Genomic DNA, 16,884 nt, shown 5'->3' with positions numbered 1-16,884 from the left:
TGAAGGACATCCTTTATGGCCTGACAGTTAACTGAATCTGCTCTAGCAAAAAGGACCAAGTCATCCGCGAAAAATAAGTGTGAGAAGGAAGGCCCACTCCTAGAAGCTTTCACTGGCAACCAGAGCTTGGTGTCACATTTCTCTTGAATCAAGTGACCCAGAAACTCCATACACAAAATGAAGAGGTAAGGCGACAGGGGGTCCCCTTGTCTAATACCTCGAGTGGGGCAAAAGGAGTCAAGGCAGCCACCATTAAAGAGAAGAGATGTCGACACCGAGGAAACGCAGCTCATAATAATATCAATAAGGTTCATAGGGAAGTTAAACTTGAGAAGCATTTCCCTAATGAAGCTCCATTCAATTTTGTCATAAGCTTTTTCAAGGTCAATCTTGAAAGCCATATACCCCTTGTTGCCTTTGGTTCTACCAATGGTATGAATCAACTCTTGAACAATAATAACATTATCAGCTCCTCTTCTACCCGGCACAAAAGCCGTTTGATAAGGCGAGACAAGTTGCTCCAAATGTGGTCTGATTCGAGTAATAATAATCTTGGAGATGATCTTGTAGATAGTATTATAGAGACTAATTGGTCTATAATTTCCAATGGTTTCAAGGCCTTGGATTTTGGGAATGAGCACAATGAGGGTTTTGTTCAGATAATTGGGAACCTTTCTCTCAGTGAAAGCTCTCATAACTTCCTCCTTAACAGAATCCCCAACTACAAGCCAGAAATGATGGAAGAAACTTGCATGAAGACCATCTAGACCCGGAGCCTTATACGGTTTCATGGACCATAGAGAATCTTTAATTTCTTCCATGGTGACCATGGCACCAATTGATGCCTTAGCTTGCTCAGACAAATGAATCTGCCAGGAAACATCATGGCTTGGAACCCGAAAGGCTGCCTCAAGAGAAGTGGTGTATAGGGAAACAAAACCACTTCTAAAGTGCTCCATGACTTCACTCTCATCAGATAACCACAAACCCCTCTCGTCTTTGACTGAGGCAATATGGTTCCTTTTCCTTCTAGCTAAGGTAGATACATGATAAAAAGCTGTATTGTGGTCTCCCTGGACCAACTAGTTAATTCTGGATTTCAACATCCAAAGATCCCTCTCCTGGTCTAACACAACCTCCAGATCCTGCTGTAGCTGGTTCTCAAGATTAATGAGGGAGGAGCTTGGACAGATGGAGAGAGCTTTTTGGGCACCATAGATTCTAGCCATGATTCTCCTCTTCTTCTGGTGGATATTCTTAAAATGATCCCTATTCCAGATGGTAGCTTCCTTAGAAAAAACCTTAATAGACTCAGCTAAGTTCCTATCCCTACTCCAGGCACTGGAAACTATATTGGGAAAGGATAGGTCCGACAACCAGAATTCTTGAAATCTAAAGGGTCTGTTGAGACGAACCCCTCTACCCGGAATGGTCTCCATTAGAACCGGGCAATGATCAGAATGGCAACGGGGCAGATGAGAAACTTTTGCATCAGGATAAAGAACACACCACTTCGGGTTCATGAAAAATCTATCAATTCTTTCCAAAATGAGATTGTTAATATCCCGTTTGTTAATCCAGGTATACCTTGGACCATTAAAACCCATATCAACCATATTGCATAAATCTAAGCAATCTTTAAAGGCCAGAGACCGATTCACACTAACACCCCTGCCTCCAAATATATCCTCTTGCACCAGAGGTTCATTAAAATCGCCTGCCATAATCCATGGCTTATTATGTAAATCTGCAACCTTACATAAATTGCTCTAGAGAACACATCTCTCTTCATTCCTAGGACTAGCATAAATAGCAGAGAAAATCCAAGAGAGATTTGAGGCATGTACCTTTACTTCTACATGAATTTCTTGCTCAGTTTTAGCTAGCTCCTGAATCACCACTTGATCCTCGTTCCACAGCAACCACAACCCACCAGTGAAACCAATTGTCTCCGTATGAATGGCTCCATCAAAAGGCAGCCTATCTGTGATTTCCTTGGCTTTGCTACCACCTAATTTAGTCTCTATCACTACAAAAATAGCCGGATCATGTTGCCGAGTTAACTCATGAACATATGTCTAGAAAGCGGGTTTTAATGCTCCTCTACTATTCCAAATCAGAATATTCATGGTAACAATTAACAGAAATGGAGACAACAAATCAATCGGAAGGAGGGACTCCATTCCCTTCCTCCGATACCATACAATCAATTCCCAAGTCTTCATAAATTGATCCATCTTCAGAGCGAGGACTTGAGAAACCCTCGGCATTTCCTTCCCCAACACCCGCACTTGTGGCTATACTATGATCAACGGCGCTGGATTGAAGGGTGTTGAGATCACCTTCTACATCCTCACAGTTGGTGGTTAAAGCTCCGGGACACACGGCGCTAGCTTGCTGGTCACCCGGTGGGTCGATCCAATCGCTCCTCTACTCAAAACTCTCACAGGACGAAGTCGTGAACTTGAAAGAAGGATCCAGACCAGCTGACGACTCCTTAGACCGTGTATGGGCATGGGAAGGAGATGGGGCTGCGGGTTTGGCATTTGAGAATTTTTCCCCATTGTTGCCGTCGCTGGTAATGTATGAAGAAAGACGTACTCCTCTGGCGAGGGCTTTTTTCCCTTTAATAGAGGAGGGGTGCTTTTTAGGGGCTTGGGCTTGAGATTTCAGGCTTTTTGAAGGCCCAATACCTGAGTGAAAGTCACTGGTCTCTTTTGCCAACAAGGAGCTACTCGTTGGGTCCATTTTGGAGTTATCTATTTGGTCCATGAGGCCCAGGCCAGAATTTTTGGGTGACCAGAATGCTTCCGTCCTTTTGGTGTGGTCCCCAGCGCCATGCAAAGAGCCCCTGCGTAGCATGCTCTGAGAATGGTCAGTACTATTAGACGACGTGCCTCTCCAATCCGGATTTTTCGGAGGTAGTTGGGCAGCACCAGCCCGGCCAGAAATTCCAGTACGCTCTGTACTGAAATTTGGTTTTGTTCCCTTTCGCCCATTTGTCCTTCTACTCACCACCATCCACGGTCCATACTGACCATCCACCTTCGTGTCTTCTCTCACCTCAGTCCTTTCCCTATTAACCGTTACGGAATGACTATCATACGTCTCACATGATGTAGCATCTCGGCCAGCCAACACCTCCTCTTCCGAAACCACTTGCTCTTTCCCCTTACGAATGGTGTAGGGGCATGCTTCCACCTTGTGCCCAAGTCTACCACAGGAAAAACATAAGCTTTGTATGCCCTCATAGGTCATAGCTTGCTCAAACCATCCAATAAGGATGGTGTTCACCAAAGGTTTATTAATATCAATTTGAATGCACAATCTAGCATATTTGCCACGAGCCTTCATGGCCGTATGGGAATCTATTCTCAGAACCTTGCCAATGGACTCTCCAATCTGCTTTAGCACCTCTGCTTCATACAGCTTAAAGGGAAGTTCACATAGATGAATCCAAACTGCAATGAGGGAGACATTCGCCGTTGAAGGCTTAAAGAAAGGTTCCCATGCTCTAATAGAAAGAAAATGGTCACCCAAGAACCATGGCCCTCTCCTTAAGACATTATCTAGATCTTCCTTGGCAAAAAATCTAACCAGAAAAAATCCATACCCAAGATCCTCACAATCCATCCTAGTCGATGGTCTCCACATTTGGTTAAGCTTGGTACGCATGTAGGTGAGGCTGATTGTTCTTCCAACCAGCTTGACTATAATAGCTTTCGACAATGGACCTCTAATGCGCCGTTTTGTTTCCTTCATCAGTTTGACAGTGACCCATCCTTCTGGAATCCGACTGTTAGACTCGCTACCCTCACCATCAGAGATCTCATCCTCCTCCATAAGACTCTCAAAGTCAAAAGCATTCACATAAGCCCCTGGCATTTCACCCACAAGCTTCTCCTTGAAGGAGGCTTTGGCAAAGGAGCCAGTATTTTGCTGCCCCGGAGCTGGAGAGCTTTCCCTTGAGCCAACATTAAACTCTGCATGATGATAGTCCTTCACCTTCTTCTTGCTCCGAGCCAGTTCTGCCTCTTCCTCTCTAGAGAGCGTGCGTGGTTGCATTCCTAGAGTGATTGGTTATACTTATATGTTGGATTGGCTCACTTCCATATTTTTTTCAATATAAACTTTACTCACCTCCTGATAGGTTAGGAATGTTGAATGCACTAACAAAATTTGAAAAAAAAAAAAATTGAAAATTTTGTGTATTTCCACTTTTACCATTCTTTTCAAATAAAATTCTCATTCTCCTGTAATTAATTGGTTAAAAAGAAGAAAAGATTAAAAAAAAAATTAATTCAGATTCAACAAACAAAAATAAGAAATGTTCAAGAAAGCAATCTTGCAAGATTAACAAAATAACACATAAAAAAAAAAAATTTAAGATTCCTCAAGAAAAATTAGGAAGAATTTGGATGTTTTTAGCCAATGACTTTGGCGTCAGCCAAACAATAGCATCGATTTTTTTCCTCACTGTATCATGCCTAGCGATTCATAATTGGTAGGGGTGTCAATGTTCGACCCAACCCGCGAACACAACACGAACCCGACATGGGTTTTTTCGGGTTAGGGTTAGGCCTTAATGGGTTTGGGTCATAAATGGATCAACCCGAAAGCGACACGATAAGAAACGTGTCATAAGCGGGTCAACCTGCGTAACCCGCAATAGACACGTTTGACACGCCCATTTAATTGTGTCAATCCGAAATGACCTACTTAACACAACTCATTTAACTCGTATAACAAATAAATATTTTTTTTATTTTAGATTTGTCAAATACCTTACATATCCAACATATATTTTAAATTTGAAAAGAAAAGTGAGTAATTACAACAATTTACAAGGGATATAATTGGAAATTGAAACTTTACAGACCCTAGAACTACTAATACTGTTTTTTTTTGGCATAGAACTTTGCATTTGGCATTCCAAGGATATTATATTTTTGTTGAACTATGTTATTTTATTTTTGTTAAACTTTGTTATTTTGAATTTGGATTGAAGTGTATGCACTTCTTTTGGAGTGTAAAGAACTTATTTCTAGATGAATGTTATGTTTTTGTTGAACTATATTATTTTAAATGTGGATTGAAGACTTTAAGTACATGCACTGTTTTTTGGGATGTAAAAAAAATTATTTCTAGATGGATGTTATATTTAATATTATGCAGGTTGAAATGGGTTGTGTTACATTCGTGTCAACCCAACACAACTCTTTTATTAAGCGTATCAAATGGGTTAGGTTAGATTAACCCGCCTTATTAATAGGTCAGGTTAGGGTTAAAGGATCATGACACGATTATTAAATGGGTCGGGTTAGGGTTGAGCCATTTAGTCGAATACCCCTACCTCAACACAACACGAACCCGACACGCTAACCCGAATTAACACCCCTACCTATGGACTTGGTATTCATCTACCAATCGGCATACATAATGCAAAGGTTTGTACTCGACCATGTGCAAACCCAAATTTCAATTTACCCTCCGTTTCTCCCCAATTTTCACTAACCCCAAATATATGACCCATACTAAAGAAATTTATGGTTTTAATACTTTCAGTTTTTTATTATTTATTATTTATTATTTTTATGTATAACCTTGGTATCAATTTTAAAAAATAATTTAATAATCATAATTATCACTAAGCATTCATCCATTCTTTTAATTAAATTCTTTTGTGTGTGTGGTGGGGGGGGGGGGGGGGGCTTTGTTTAGAAATTCCTAAATCTACCATACTCCTACCCACCCAATTTGTAGAAATCGGAAACCTTGCTCACACCTAGTCACTTAGTACCTAGGGTGGAGACATTAGACCGGTGAGTTCAATTGAAATTAAATTCTGGTCTTAAAACATATATCAACGGAATTTTCAAATTAAAATTAATTTATCATGCTCACATCGTTTAGGCATTAATTACAAGGGTTTATTTTGATCGTAAAATTTGATCTTTTGTGATGGGGTTCTTTGATCTTTGCATCCAGTGCATCACTTAGATCATTGTGAAATTCGATGTTTTTGCAATTCATTTTAGAAAAGGCTTCAATGACATTTACACTTATCTAAAGGAAACTTAGGATTTTGACCTTGTGAGGATCCCTTGTTTCAAAACGAGGTGTCTACAAAATGATTCTCACTGGTGTAATTGGGAAGGTGAAAGTCATTTTCTGATAGAGGATGGTGAATTGGCGAGTATATGGACAATTACGATAGGCCAAATATCCGTCATCTTATTTAAAGATATAGGTAAATTTTGGTTTAGAGGAATTCATTTGCGCTAACAAAACACTACTCTAAAATTGAATAAAAGAGTTACCAGAAATAAAATTAGAAAGGATGATACTTTGTGATTGAGAGTACCTTTGTTGTTACAAGCATAAATATGTTTGACTACAATACAATCATGACTATTATGCGACGACATATGATTTTGCCAGTTGGTGGATTGTTTGATAATTCATTAATCAAACCTTCCACCCCATCTTTTAATGAATGTCTTGTGTCTGTCTTCATTGAAAAGGAAATAGGCACTATTCATTAAAATTCTGCCTCGTAAAAGGTTTTATCAAGTTATTCATCTTAGTCTTAACCTTCACAAGAGTATTAAAGAATTATCTATTACTTTTTAAATGCACTTGGAAATAATTTTTTTTCCATGTACATAAATCACAATAGATTTTCAACAATAACTTTGTAGGATTTATATTTAAATTTCAACAATAAAATTACCAAAAAGAAGTCATTCAAAATGGAAATACCTTGTGATTGAGATTACCAAGGATTTTTTGACCAAATATTGTTTGGTTACTATAAAAATATATTACCTTTATTATCTAATACTTGGGCTTATAAATAAGGTTTGTTAACAATAGTGTGAAAACATCATTCCAACAACCACTTTGTTAAATTATAGCAGGCAAAATGTTTGACTCGATAAATAGAAAGATAATCATTGTCATGTTATTTGTTTTCCTCTCACTTTTCTTCATGAGCTCAAGTGCTAGAATATCACAACGGACCGATCCACAAAAAAATCTTCCAACAAGAAACAACCAAAATGTACCAGAAGGACCCAATTCTATACATAATCCAATCACTGCATGGACCGATTCTCTACAAAATATTCAAGCAAGAATCAACCACGATGTACCGGAAGGACCTAGTCCAATAGGTAATCCAGTCGGAACATGGACTGATTCTCTACAAAATATTCAAGCAAGAATCAACCACGATGTACCAGAAGGACCTAGTCCAATAGGTAATCCAGTCGGAACATGGACTGATTCTCTACAAAATATTCAAGCAAGAATCAACCACGATGTACCGGAAGGACCTAGTCCAATAGGTAATCCAATCGGAACATGGACTGATTCTCTACAAAATATTCAAGCAAGAACCAACCACGATGTACCTGAAGGACCTAGTCCAATAGGTAATCCAGTTAGCACATGGATCGATCCACAAAAAAATCATCCTGCAAGAAACAACCAAAATGTACCAAGAGGACCAAATTCTATACCGAATCCAGTCACTGCATGGACTGATTCTCTACAAAATATTCAAGCAAGAATCAACCACGATGTACCGGAAGGACCTAGTCCAATAGGTAATCCAGTCGGAACATGGACTGATTCTCTACAAAATATTCAAGGAAGAATCAACCACGATGTGCCGGAAGGACCCAGTCCAATAGGTAATCCAGTCAGCACAAAGATCGATCCTCTACAAAATAACCGTGCAAGAGTCAAAGTTGATTTTTTCCCAAAATTTCAACCCCATTAATTGCAACATGGGACCGAAGACCATCTAATTGGCAATAAACTTGTCCAATTAAATTTTAATATCAATAAAATTCATGGAAAATATAGCTATCCAAATTAAATCGTGTACATTCAATTGCATGATTAATTTCAAATTGATTATAAACATAACTAATCTGAATTAATTCAGAGAGGCTTTGGTCAATCGAAAACAAAAAAGTTTCGAACGAAAGATCTTGGACTCGGAAGTTTGGATACATGTGGGGAAGGTGTTAAGCACCCCACAACGCCCATTTGAAGATAGTACCTCATTTTAATTTATTTCAAACATTATGTTTTTGTGAAGAAATAGTATACTTGGCATTTTGAAAAAAGATTTTTTTTTTGAAAACAATATACATATATAGATGTAAGTAAATATTTACATATAGCAAACATGTGAATATTAACTCCAAAGAATATTTGCAATCAAGACATGTGAGGTATGTACGTAAGTAACATGTGAGAGAACATTCAAAACATGTGAATAGAATATTTAATATATACATAGCATGTGAGTACTAGCTATCATAAGTAGGCAAGCTAATAACTCAACAAAGAAAGAGGGAGTTGAAAGAATATCACCTTGTTGTCATCCATAGTTTTCTCATTTTCATCATGAAAAAAAAAAAAAAAAATGACAAATATAGCTCATTAGTGCCGAAGAAAATGATAGGGATAATGTAAACTTATAAGGTGTTCAAAGACTCGAGAGAAGTGAGCCATGAACACAAATCTTTAACTACAACAATTCTAAGAAAATGCTCAAAATTAAAAGTATGAAAAAAATTACAACGTCAACTTTGATTAGTTTAGAAAAGAACGTTTTTTTTTTTTTTTTTTTTTTTATTTATTTTTAAATTTTTTATTGTGAAGTTTTTGAGAAAAACACTTTTTTGAAAAAAAGACCCTTATTTTTTTTTTTTAAAGAAATCCAACGTGGTAAAAGTTCTATTTTTTTCTAAAGACAATTTTTAGGATTTTTAATAAATAAGATGAGGTTATTTGAAACATTTTTCTTTAAAAGCATTTTTTAATGTGGTAAAAAAACTTTATCTTTGCAGGATATTTTTTGCATTTTTAAAAAGAAGGGAGAAAACATTTCCTTGTAGGGAAATTTGACGTGGTAAAACACATTTTTTGAAAACATAGATTTTTTGAAGAAACATCCATTTGAAAACACTTTTTTTGTATAGGACAAACGCTTTTGAAAACATATTAATTTCGTATTTCCCTTTTTTTAAAAGAAAATATTTTATTTTTATTTTTTGAAAATTCTTTAAAAAGAAGGGTTATTTAGAAAAGCATCTTTTTTTGAAAACACTCTTTTTTATTTGAGTGACTTCATTTTTTTGAAAAATGGTTTGGAAAAGATTTTTAAAAGGCATTTCCTTATAATAGTGTGTAGAGGAGTTGTTTTACTCAAGCATATTTATTTTATGGCAACATTATTAATGATGAGAAATGTAAAGAGACAATAATAATAAAATGCAGAAAATAAATTGCAAGGAAAGTAAAGTAGAGAAATTTAAATGACATAAAAGTAAAGTGCTGAAATATTGAAAAGGTGGATTACAAAGGTTTTTTTATGTCACCCTTAATAAATTTTAATCTCTTTCAAGCCTTATGGGTTCTTCATCATAAAGAAGTGGGAGTTCTAAGCCATCAACCATTCTAATGAGACATACCCACATTGTGCTTTATTTGAGGTTTAAAAACCATTTAAGAATGATGAAATAGATAATATTTTTTATTTAGGTGTCTAGGTATAGGGTATTATTAAAGAACATAGAACATATTATTAAAGAACGCAAAAAAATGGATCATAGATTTATAGTTTGAGAAATTTGACCCAGATTTTACTTATAAATTGGAAACTTGATAGAATTGGATCCTTTCGATCGCAATGATTCGATAAACCGCCAGTTGGGATAGATGTACATGAATAATATCCATCCTATATAGGTATAATAGGTTTCCACCTTGTGTGGCTAAAGGAAATTCGAAATTATGCGTATGAATAGAATTTTTAATTAATAATTTCAAGTTGATCCATAAAAATTAGAAATAATGAAATCAATTAAATATGATTTAAGTACTTTGCATTATTCCAAATATATATCCGGAAAAGAAAACAAAATCATTTGCGGTCTCTTCCTCTTCACTCAAGCTAGATAACACATAAATAATTTTTCTTGCAAAACGAAATGAATGTGTAATAGAGAAAAATAAATTATGTTATATGTTTTTTCACCTCATATCTCGAAACATTTTTTTTTTATATAAATAATATGCCTAGGCCAAACATGGAGGCCTACATAACTTTCTGAGGATGGATAGTCATCACATTGTTAAAAGATGCTATGGTTGTTTTTGTTTGTCTAAATTTTTGGTTAAAATGCTCTCCTGGGTTTTCTATTGACCAAAGCCTCTCACAATTAATTTGGATTAATTATGTTTATAATCTATTTGAAATTAATCATGTGATTGCATGTACACGATTTAATTTGGATAGCTAACATTTAATACTTTCCAAGAATTTTAATGATATTAAAATTTAGTTGGAAAAGTTTAGTGTCGATTAGCTGGTCCTGGGTCCCATGTTGAAATTAATGGGGTTCAAATTTGGGAAAAAAATTGACAATTTAACAGGAAAATGCAGGGCCAAAAAAAAAAAAAAAGATTGACCTTGGCCAAATTGCTAATCCACCTATGGATAGGGGTGTCAATGTTCGACCCAACCCGCGAACATGACACGAACCCGACACGGGTTTTTTCTGGTTAGGGTTAGGCCTTAATGGGTTTGGGTCATAAATGGATCAACTTGAAAGCGACACGATAAGAAACGTGTAATAAGCGAGTCAACCCGCGTAACTCGCAATAGACACGTTTGACACGCCAATTTAATTGTGTCAATCCGAAATGACCTACTTAACACAACTCATTTAACTCGTATAACAAATAAATATTTATTTTATTTTAGATTTGTCAAATACCTTACATATCCAACATATATTTTAAATTTGAAAAGAAAAGTGAGTAATTACAACAATTTACAAGGGATATAATTGGAAATTGAAAATTTACAAACCCTAGAACTACTAATACTTTTTTTTTTTTTTTTTGGCATAGAACTTTGCATTTGGCAAGTTCCAAGGATATTATATTTTTGTTGAACTATGTTATTTTATTTTTGTTAAACTTTGTTATTTTGAATTTGGATTGAAGTTTATGCACTTCTTTTGGAGTGTAAAGAACTCATTTATAGATGAATGTTATATTTTTGTTGAACTATATTATTTTAAATGTGGATTGAAGACTTTAAGTATGCACTGTTTTTTGGGATGTAAAAAACATTATTTCTAGATGGATGTTATATTTAGTATTATGCAGGTTGAAATGGGTTGTGTTACATTCATGTCAACCCAACACGACTCTTTTATTACGCGTGTCAAATGGGTTAGGTCAGATCAACCCTCCTTATTAACAGGTCGGGTTAGGGTTAAAGGATCATGACACGATTATTAAATGGGTCGGGTTAGGGTTGAGCCATTTAGTCGAATACCCCTACCTCAACACGACATGAACCCGACACGCTAACCCGAATTGACACCCCTAATAATTGGCAATGATGAAAGATTACAATTTAGGCAGTTTCCTCCAAAATACCTTCCACCTTTGGTCTTCAGTAGTTTTTGTAAGCATGGAAAGCAAATCGTTGAACCTAACGACCAATTATGCTTCCTGCAGTTCTGTGGGTAGCTCCAATTGGGCTCAATTTCTTTATGTAGAAAAAAATAATACTCCACCGGGAGGTTTTTCATTTTTGACGATATTCTTGAGAGGAGTGTTCATGGCGGGGAATCTTATATTTCTTTAATTGGAAATTTTGAATATTAGCAATAATGATTTCAGACATTTAAAAAAAAAAATTTGTTTATCATTGACTTTTGATTAGAAGAAATTATCTTTATGCTTCTTAACCCATCAATTATAGATAAGAAAATGGGAATTTCATTTAAGAATGAGGATAAAAATGAAAATATACAAATTTTCTTAATTATTTTTTCATATCAATTAATGTGTTTTAACAGTGTTAAGCTACATGAGAGTGATTGTAAGCTATTTTGAAGAGTAAGGAAGGTTTTTGTACAATTGGAAATAATGGGAGAGGTCAATGTAATTTCAGTAAACCTCTAGAGAGGTCATTGCAAAATTTTCACATTTTGTTGTCAGCACTCATTAACAAAAGATATAATAATTATGTGAATTTAATGTCAATAAGTAAAAATAATTGCTTAATAAGTGTCTTGACTAATTAAATGAATCTTAAAATTAATTTTTCTAGTATTTAATTTCAAATTTCTTGCTATAAATATGCTTGTTTAATATTTGCATTAATTAATTTGTGACATTAACAAATACACGTTTAAATTTCTAGCATGAAATATACTTGCTTAAAAATGTTTTGGTATATATGTTTTTTAACCCATTAATTATATATAAGGGCATGTTTGGTAGACTGTAATAGGCACTGTAATATAATAGTTATTTCTATGATTTAACTATAAAATAGTTTGGTTATGATTTTGTTGCAGGAAATAACCATTCCTTATAAATAGCTATTCTTTAAAATGAGGAATAACTATTCCTCTCTAAAAGAGTTTTAATATTTATTCCTTAACAGGTATAATAATTTCTAATATTAATATATTTTCAAATAAATAAACTTTCCATATCTACGTAACAATCATAGAAATAAAAAATCATCAAAAAAATAACTCATCTCTCTCAAATTTAAAATATATTATTTTCTAGGAAATATAATTGTATGAGTGAGATATTTCCAAAAATATATCTTGAGTTTTATTCTAAATATTACAACTTACAACTAAACTACTAATTTTTTTTTTTTTTTTTTTTTTTTAAGAATCTATCAAACTAATTAATAGATTTAGTTATTCTATTACAACACATTTTATTTTTAGTAATAAAGATTACGATTCATGTTATAATCCACATTCAGTGTACCAAACATGTTTTGAGTAAATAAGAATTTCATTTAGAAATGAGGATAAAAGAGGAAATATAAAAAATATCAGAGTTATATTTTGAATTCAATTAATGGATTTTAATATTGTTAAGTTGCAGGAGAGCTATTGTAATTTATTTTGAAAATCAAGGAAGATCTTTGTAGGTGGTACAATTGGAAATAAACGTGAGGTGAATGTAATTTCATTAAATTTCGGGAAAGGTAAATTTTTTTCAGCACTCATTAACAAAAGATATGATAAATATGTGAAGCTAATGTCAATAATTAAACATAATTGCTCATTAAATATCTTGACTCATTAAATGTATTTGGAAATTAACTTTTCTAGGCTTAGATTTTAAATTTCTTGCTATAAATATGCTTGATTAATATTTGCATTAATTATTTTGTCTTACATTAATAAATACACATAGTAAATTTTCAAGCATGAAATATACTTGCTTAAAAAAGTCTTGATTAGGGGTGTGCAATCAACCTAAAAATCTGATAGATCCAACCTGATCTAGTCCAACTTGCAAAATTAGGTCTGTTTATTGGGTCAGGTTGGTTTTTTAGGGTTAGTGGGTTGAGTTGGATTGTCAAGTTTATTTTATTTATTTATTTATTTTTACAGTGGGTCGGGTTAGGTGTGAATCAGCAAATTACAATTCCACCTAACTTAACTTGATCCACTTATATTTAATATATATTTTAAAAACATATTATATGATTTTATTATTTATTCATTTTCTTATCAACTAAATTGGGATAGAACTATATAATATCCTACTGAATATAGAATAATAAACTTGTTCATTTTTAGTTTGTTTCTCATGAACTAAATTGAGATAGAACTATTTGATATCTTACTAATTAAATGAAATGTTGTTTGGTTTGATTATGATGCAATTACTTAGAATTTTCAGATGGTAGGGGTAGTAAATAAAATTTATTTGATTTGATTATTTTTGTTAGTTTAATGCACTACAAATAAATTTATAAGATTATAAATCTGTTGTTATTTGAAATTTAAAGCATTAATAAAATAGTTTGTGTTGGTTTGGTGCTATGTTCAAGTTTCTTAAGTTATGAATTTGCTGTTATTTGTGTTGATATTGTTCTAATGCTCAATTATTAAAAAAAAAAAAAAATGTCCAACCCATGGGTCCAATCTAATTCAAGTGGTTTGAGTTGGATTTTTTTTAAACTAACCATGGTGGGTTGGATTAAAAAAACCCCTTAAGCCCGGCATAGTCCATTCACACCCTTAGTATTGATATGCACTAACCTCGTTGCACATGCTCCGATGTGTATGTTCAAAGATCTTTTTTTTTTTTTTGGTATATTTATTTATTTTAATGTTAAAGTCTTTTATTCATTTAATTCAAAGGTTTATGCTTAATTCAATGAGAATTATGTGTTGCCAATCACCAAAAGATTTATGTTGGTTGTTTTGATTCATTTATTTCTTTTTTGATTGAATTAATTTATTTGCATAGATCTTAAACAGTGATATCTCATAGATTATTAGTTTCAAATATTTGAAGAGAAATGATATGTCTACAACATTTTTACAACAAATTTTAAGTGGCAGGTTGTTACTGGTTGTTATTGTTGAGGCAAAAAAGTAATCTTAGTGTTAGTTTCAAATTTGAACCAATAACAACTAACCACCTGTGATTTGTTGTAAAAATATTGTAAACGTAGCATCTCTCAATCTTTGAAAGGATTTTTTTGTTGATAGGATTTGTATCAGGGCTTTGTCTTTTCTTGATTATCCCTTAACTCTTGCTATTTGATTAATTATTACATTTTTATTTTGAGCAAAACTTATGTACATCCGTTTAGCTCTTTAGGTACTCTTGATTTCCTAAATAAATTCAGTAAGGTGATTGCATTGATCAATGAATCACATGGTTGAGTTTATTGTCTTTGGAAAAAGATGACATTATTTATATTTCATTGGTCACTACAGCAATGTGATTGAATTTAATTGGGGAATTTAAGGTATAACAATTAAGGTTCTACGAAATTGTACTTAAGTTTTATTTTTGGATCATCTATTTTAAATTGGGTCATCTTGTACCAAGATCTTTATAGCTCAACTAGTTAGTATATTTTAGTGTTTCAAATAGAAACATCTAGATTTCAAATCCCACCAAACCTAATTATTGAATTATCAAATAGATTGTCATCTTGTCAAAAGACCTAACTTAGGTCTCACAACCAATATAATATGCCAAATTCTGAAGATTTTTATCAGCTATCAATACGTTACTAAATAATATCTGTAGTTGGCAGGTTTATTTATTAGAACATTCATATTTTGACATAACAAGTAGCAATACAGGCATTTTCACAGCCATTGTTTACAAACCAAAGCGGGTTTTCTAGCAATGGCTTTGGTAGATTGATAAATGGTAAGGAAGAAAGCATACATTTTCCCTATATATAGGAGATGAGCATCCTCATTGTGATGTGTATCTTGGGAAGGAAAGCGACCCCTTCTTTTAGTGTGTTGGACAAGTTAAAGGTAACTTTTATGAAAAAGTATTTCGTATTAAATGATACCATGTTATCTTTATCATTGACTTTTGATTAGAAGAAATTATCTTTATACTTCTTAACCCATTAATTATAGATTAAAAAAAAGGGAATTTTCTTGGATAGTGTTAAGCTACATGAGAGTGATTATAAATTATTTTTATTTTTTTTGGATAGGAATTGTAAATTATTTTGAAAAGCAAGGAATGTTTTTGTACAATTGGAAATAATGGGGAGGTCAATGTAATATAAGTAAACCTCTAGAAAGGTCATTGCAATATTTTCACATTTTGTTGTCAGCACTTATTAACAAAAGATATAATAATTATGTGAATTTAATGTCAATAAGGAAGAATTATTGCTTAATAAATGTCTTGACTCATTAAATATATCGTAAAATTAATTTTTCTAGTCTTTAATATGTACCGTAATGTAATACCTATTCCTATTATTTAGCTATTCAATTGTTTGGTTATAATTTTGTTGCCGGGAATAGTCTTTCCTTATAAATAGCTATTCTTTAAAATGAGGAGTAACTATTCCTCTCTAAAAGAGTTGTAATATCTATTCCTTAGTAGGAGTAATAATTTCTAATATTAATATATTTTCAAATAAACAAACTTTCCGCGTAACAATTATGGAAATAAAAAATCATCAAAAAATAACTCATCTCTCTCAAATTTAAAATATATTATTTTCTAGGAAATATAAGTGTATGAGTAAGATATTTGCTAAAATAGATCTTTAAGTTTTATTATAATATATTACAACTTACATACAAACTAATGATTATATATATTTTTTGAGAATCTACCAAACTAATGAATAGGTTTAGTTATTCCATTATAACATATTTTATTTCCAGTAATAAAGATTACGATTCTTGTTGTAATCTATATTTAATGTACCAAACGTGTTCTAAGTAAATGAGAATTTCATTTAGAAATGAGGATAAAAGTGGAAATATAAAAAAAAAATTAGAATTATTTTGAATTCAATTAATGGATTTTAATATTGTTAAGCTGCATGAGAGTTGTTGTAATTTATTTTGAAAGTCAAGGAAGAACTTTGTAGTTGGTACAATTGGAAATAAATGTGAGGTGACTATAATTTCATTAAATTTTAGGAAAGGTCAATTTTTTTCAGTACTCATTAACAAAAGATAAAATAAATATGTGAAGTTGATTCTCAAAAAAAAAAAAAAAAAAAAAAGTGAAGTTAAGATCAATAATTAAACATAATTGCTCATTAAATATATTGACTCATTAAATGTATTTGAAAATTAATTTTTCTAGACTTAGATTTTAAACTTCTTGCTATAAAGATGCTTGATTAATATTTGCATTAATTATTTTGTCTTACATTAATAAATACACATAGTTAATTTTCTAATGTGAAATATACTTGCTTAAAAAAGTCTTGATTAGGGGTGTACAGCTAACCTAAAATTCTACTAAATCCAACCTGATCTAATCCAACCTGCCAAATTAGGTCTGTTTATTGGG

The 16,884-nt window shown here is 32.9% G+C and overlaps 3 protein-coding genes across 3 annotated transcripts; 1 reads left to right on the top strand and 2 right to left on the bottom strand.

Moving 5' to 3' along the window:
* Positions 1-1,082: 1,082 nt before the first annotated feature.
* On the bottom strand, positions 1,083-1,724 carry LOC126728292 (uncharacterized). The gene has a single exon (XM_050434143.1). The coding sequence runs from the start codon at positions 1,722-1,724 to the stop codon at positions 1,083-1,085; it is 642 nt and encodes a 213-aa protein (XP_050290100.1).
* Positions 1,725-2,430: 706 nt separating this feature from the next.
* Positions 2,431-4,065, bottom strand: LOC126728291 (uncharacterized). Its single transcript, XM_050434142.1, has one exon. The coding sequence runs from the start codon at positions 4,063-4,065 to the stop codon at positions 2,431-2,433; it is 1,635 nt and encodes a 544-aa protein (XP_050290099.1).
* Positions 4,066-6,925: 2,860 nt separating this feature from the next.
* Positions 6,926-7,786, top strand: LOC126728290 (uncharacterized). The gene has a single exon (XM_050434141.1). It carries the CDS (start codon positions 6,926-6,928, stop codon positions 7,784-7,786), a length of 861 nt encoding a protein of 286 aa, XP_050290098.1.
* The last annotated feature ends 9,098 nt before the right edge of the window (positions 7,787-16,884 follow it).

Source organism: Quercus robur, chromosome 5 (assembly GCF_932294415.1).
Source record: "Quercus robur chromosome 5, dhQueRobu3.1, whole genome shotgun sequence".
Taxonomy (NCBI): Eukaryota; Viridiplantae; Streptophyta; class Magnoliopsida; order Fagales; family Fagaceae; genus Quercus; species Quercus robur.
The sequence above is the reverse complement of the archived record's forward strand: the minus strand, read 5'-3'. Positions and strand labels throughout refer to the sequence as shown.

What these genes read in the sequence shown, in the direction of transcription:
- LOC126728292 (XM_050434143.1), bottom strand. Translation starts at nt 1,724, where the DNA reads ATGGCAGGCGATTTTAATGAACCTCTGGTGCAAGAGGATATATTTGGA.
- LOC126728291 (XM_050434142.1), bottom strand. Translation starts at nt 4,065, where the DNA reads ATGCAACCACGCACGCTCTCTAGAGAGGAAGAGGCAGAACTGGCTCGG.
- LOC126728290 (XM_050434141.1), top strand. Translation starts at nt 6,926, where the DNA reads ATGTTTGACTCGATAAATAGAAAGATAATCATTGTCATGTTATTTGTT.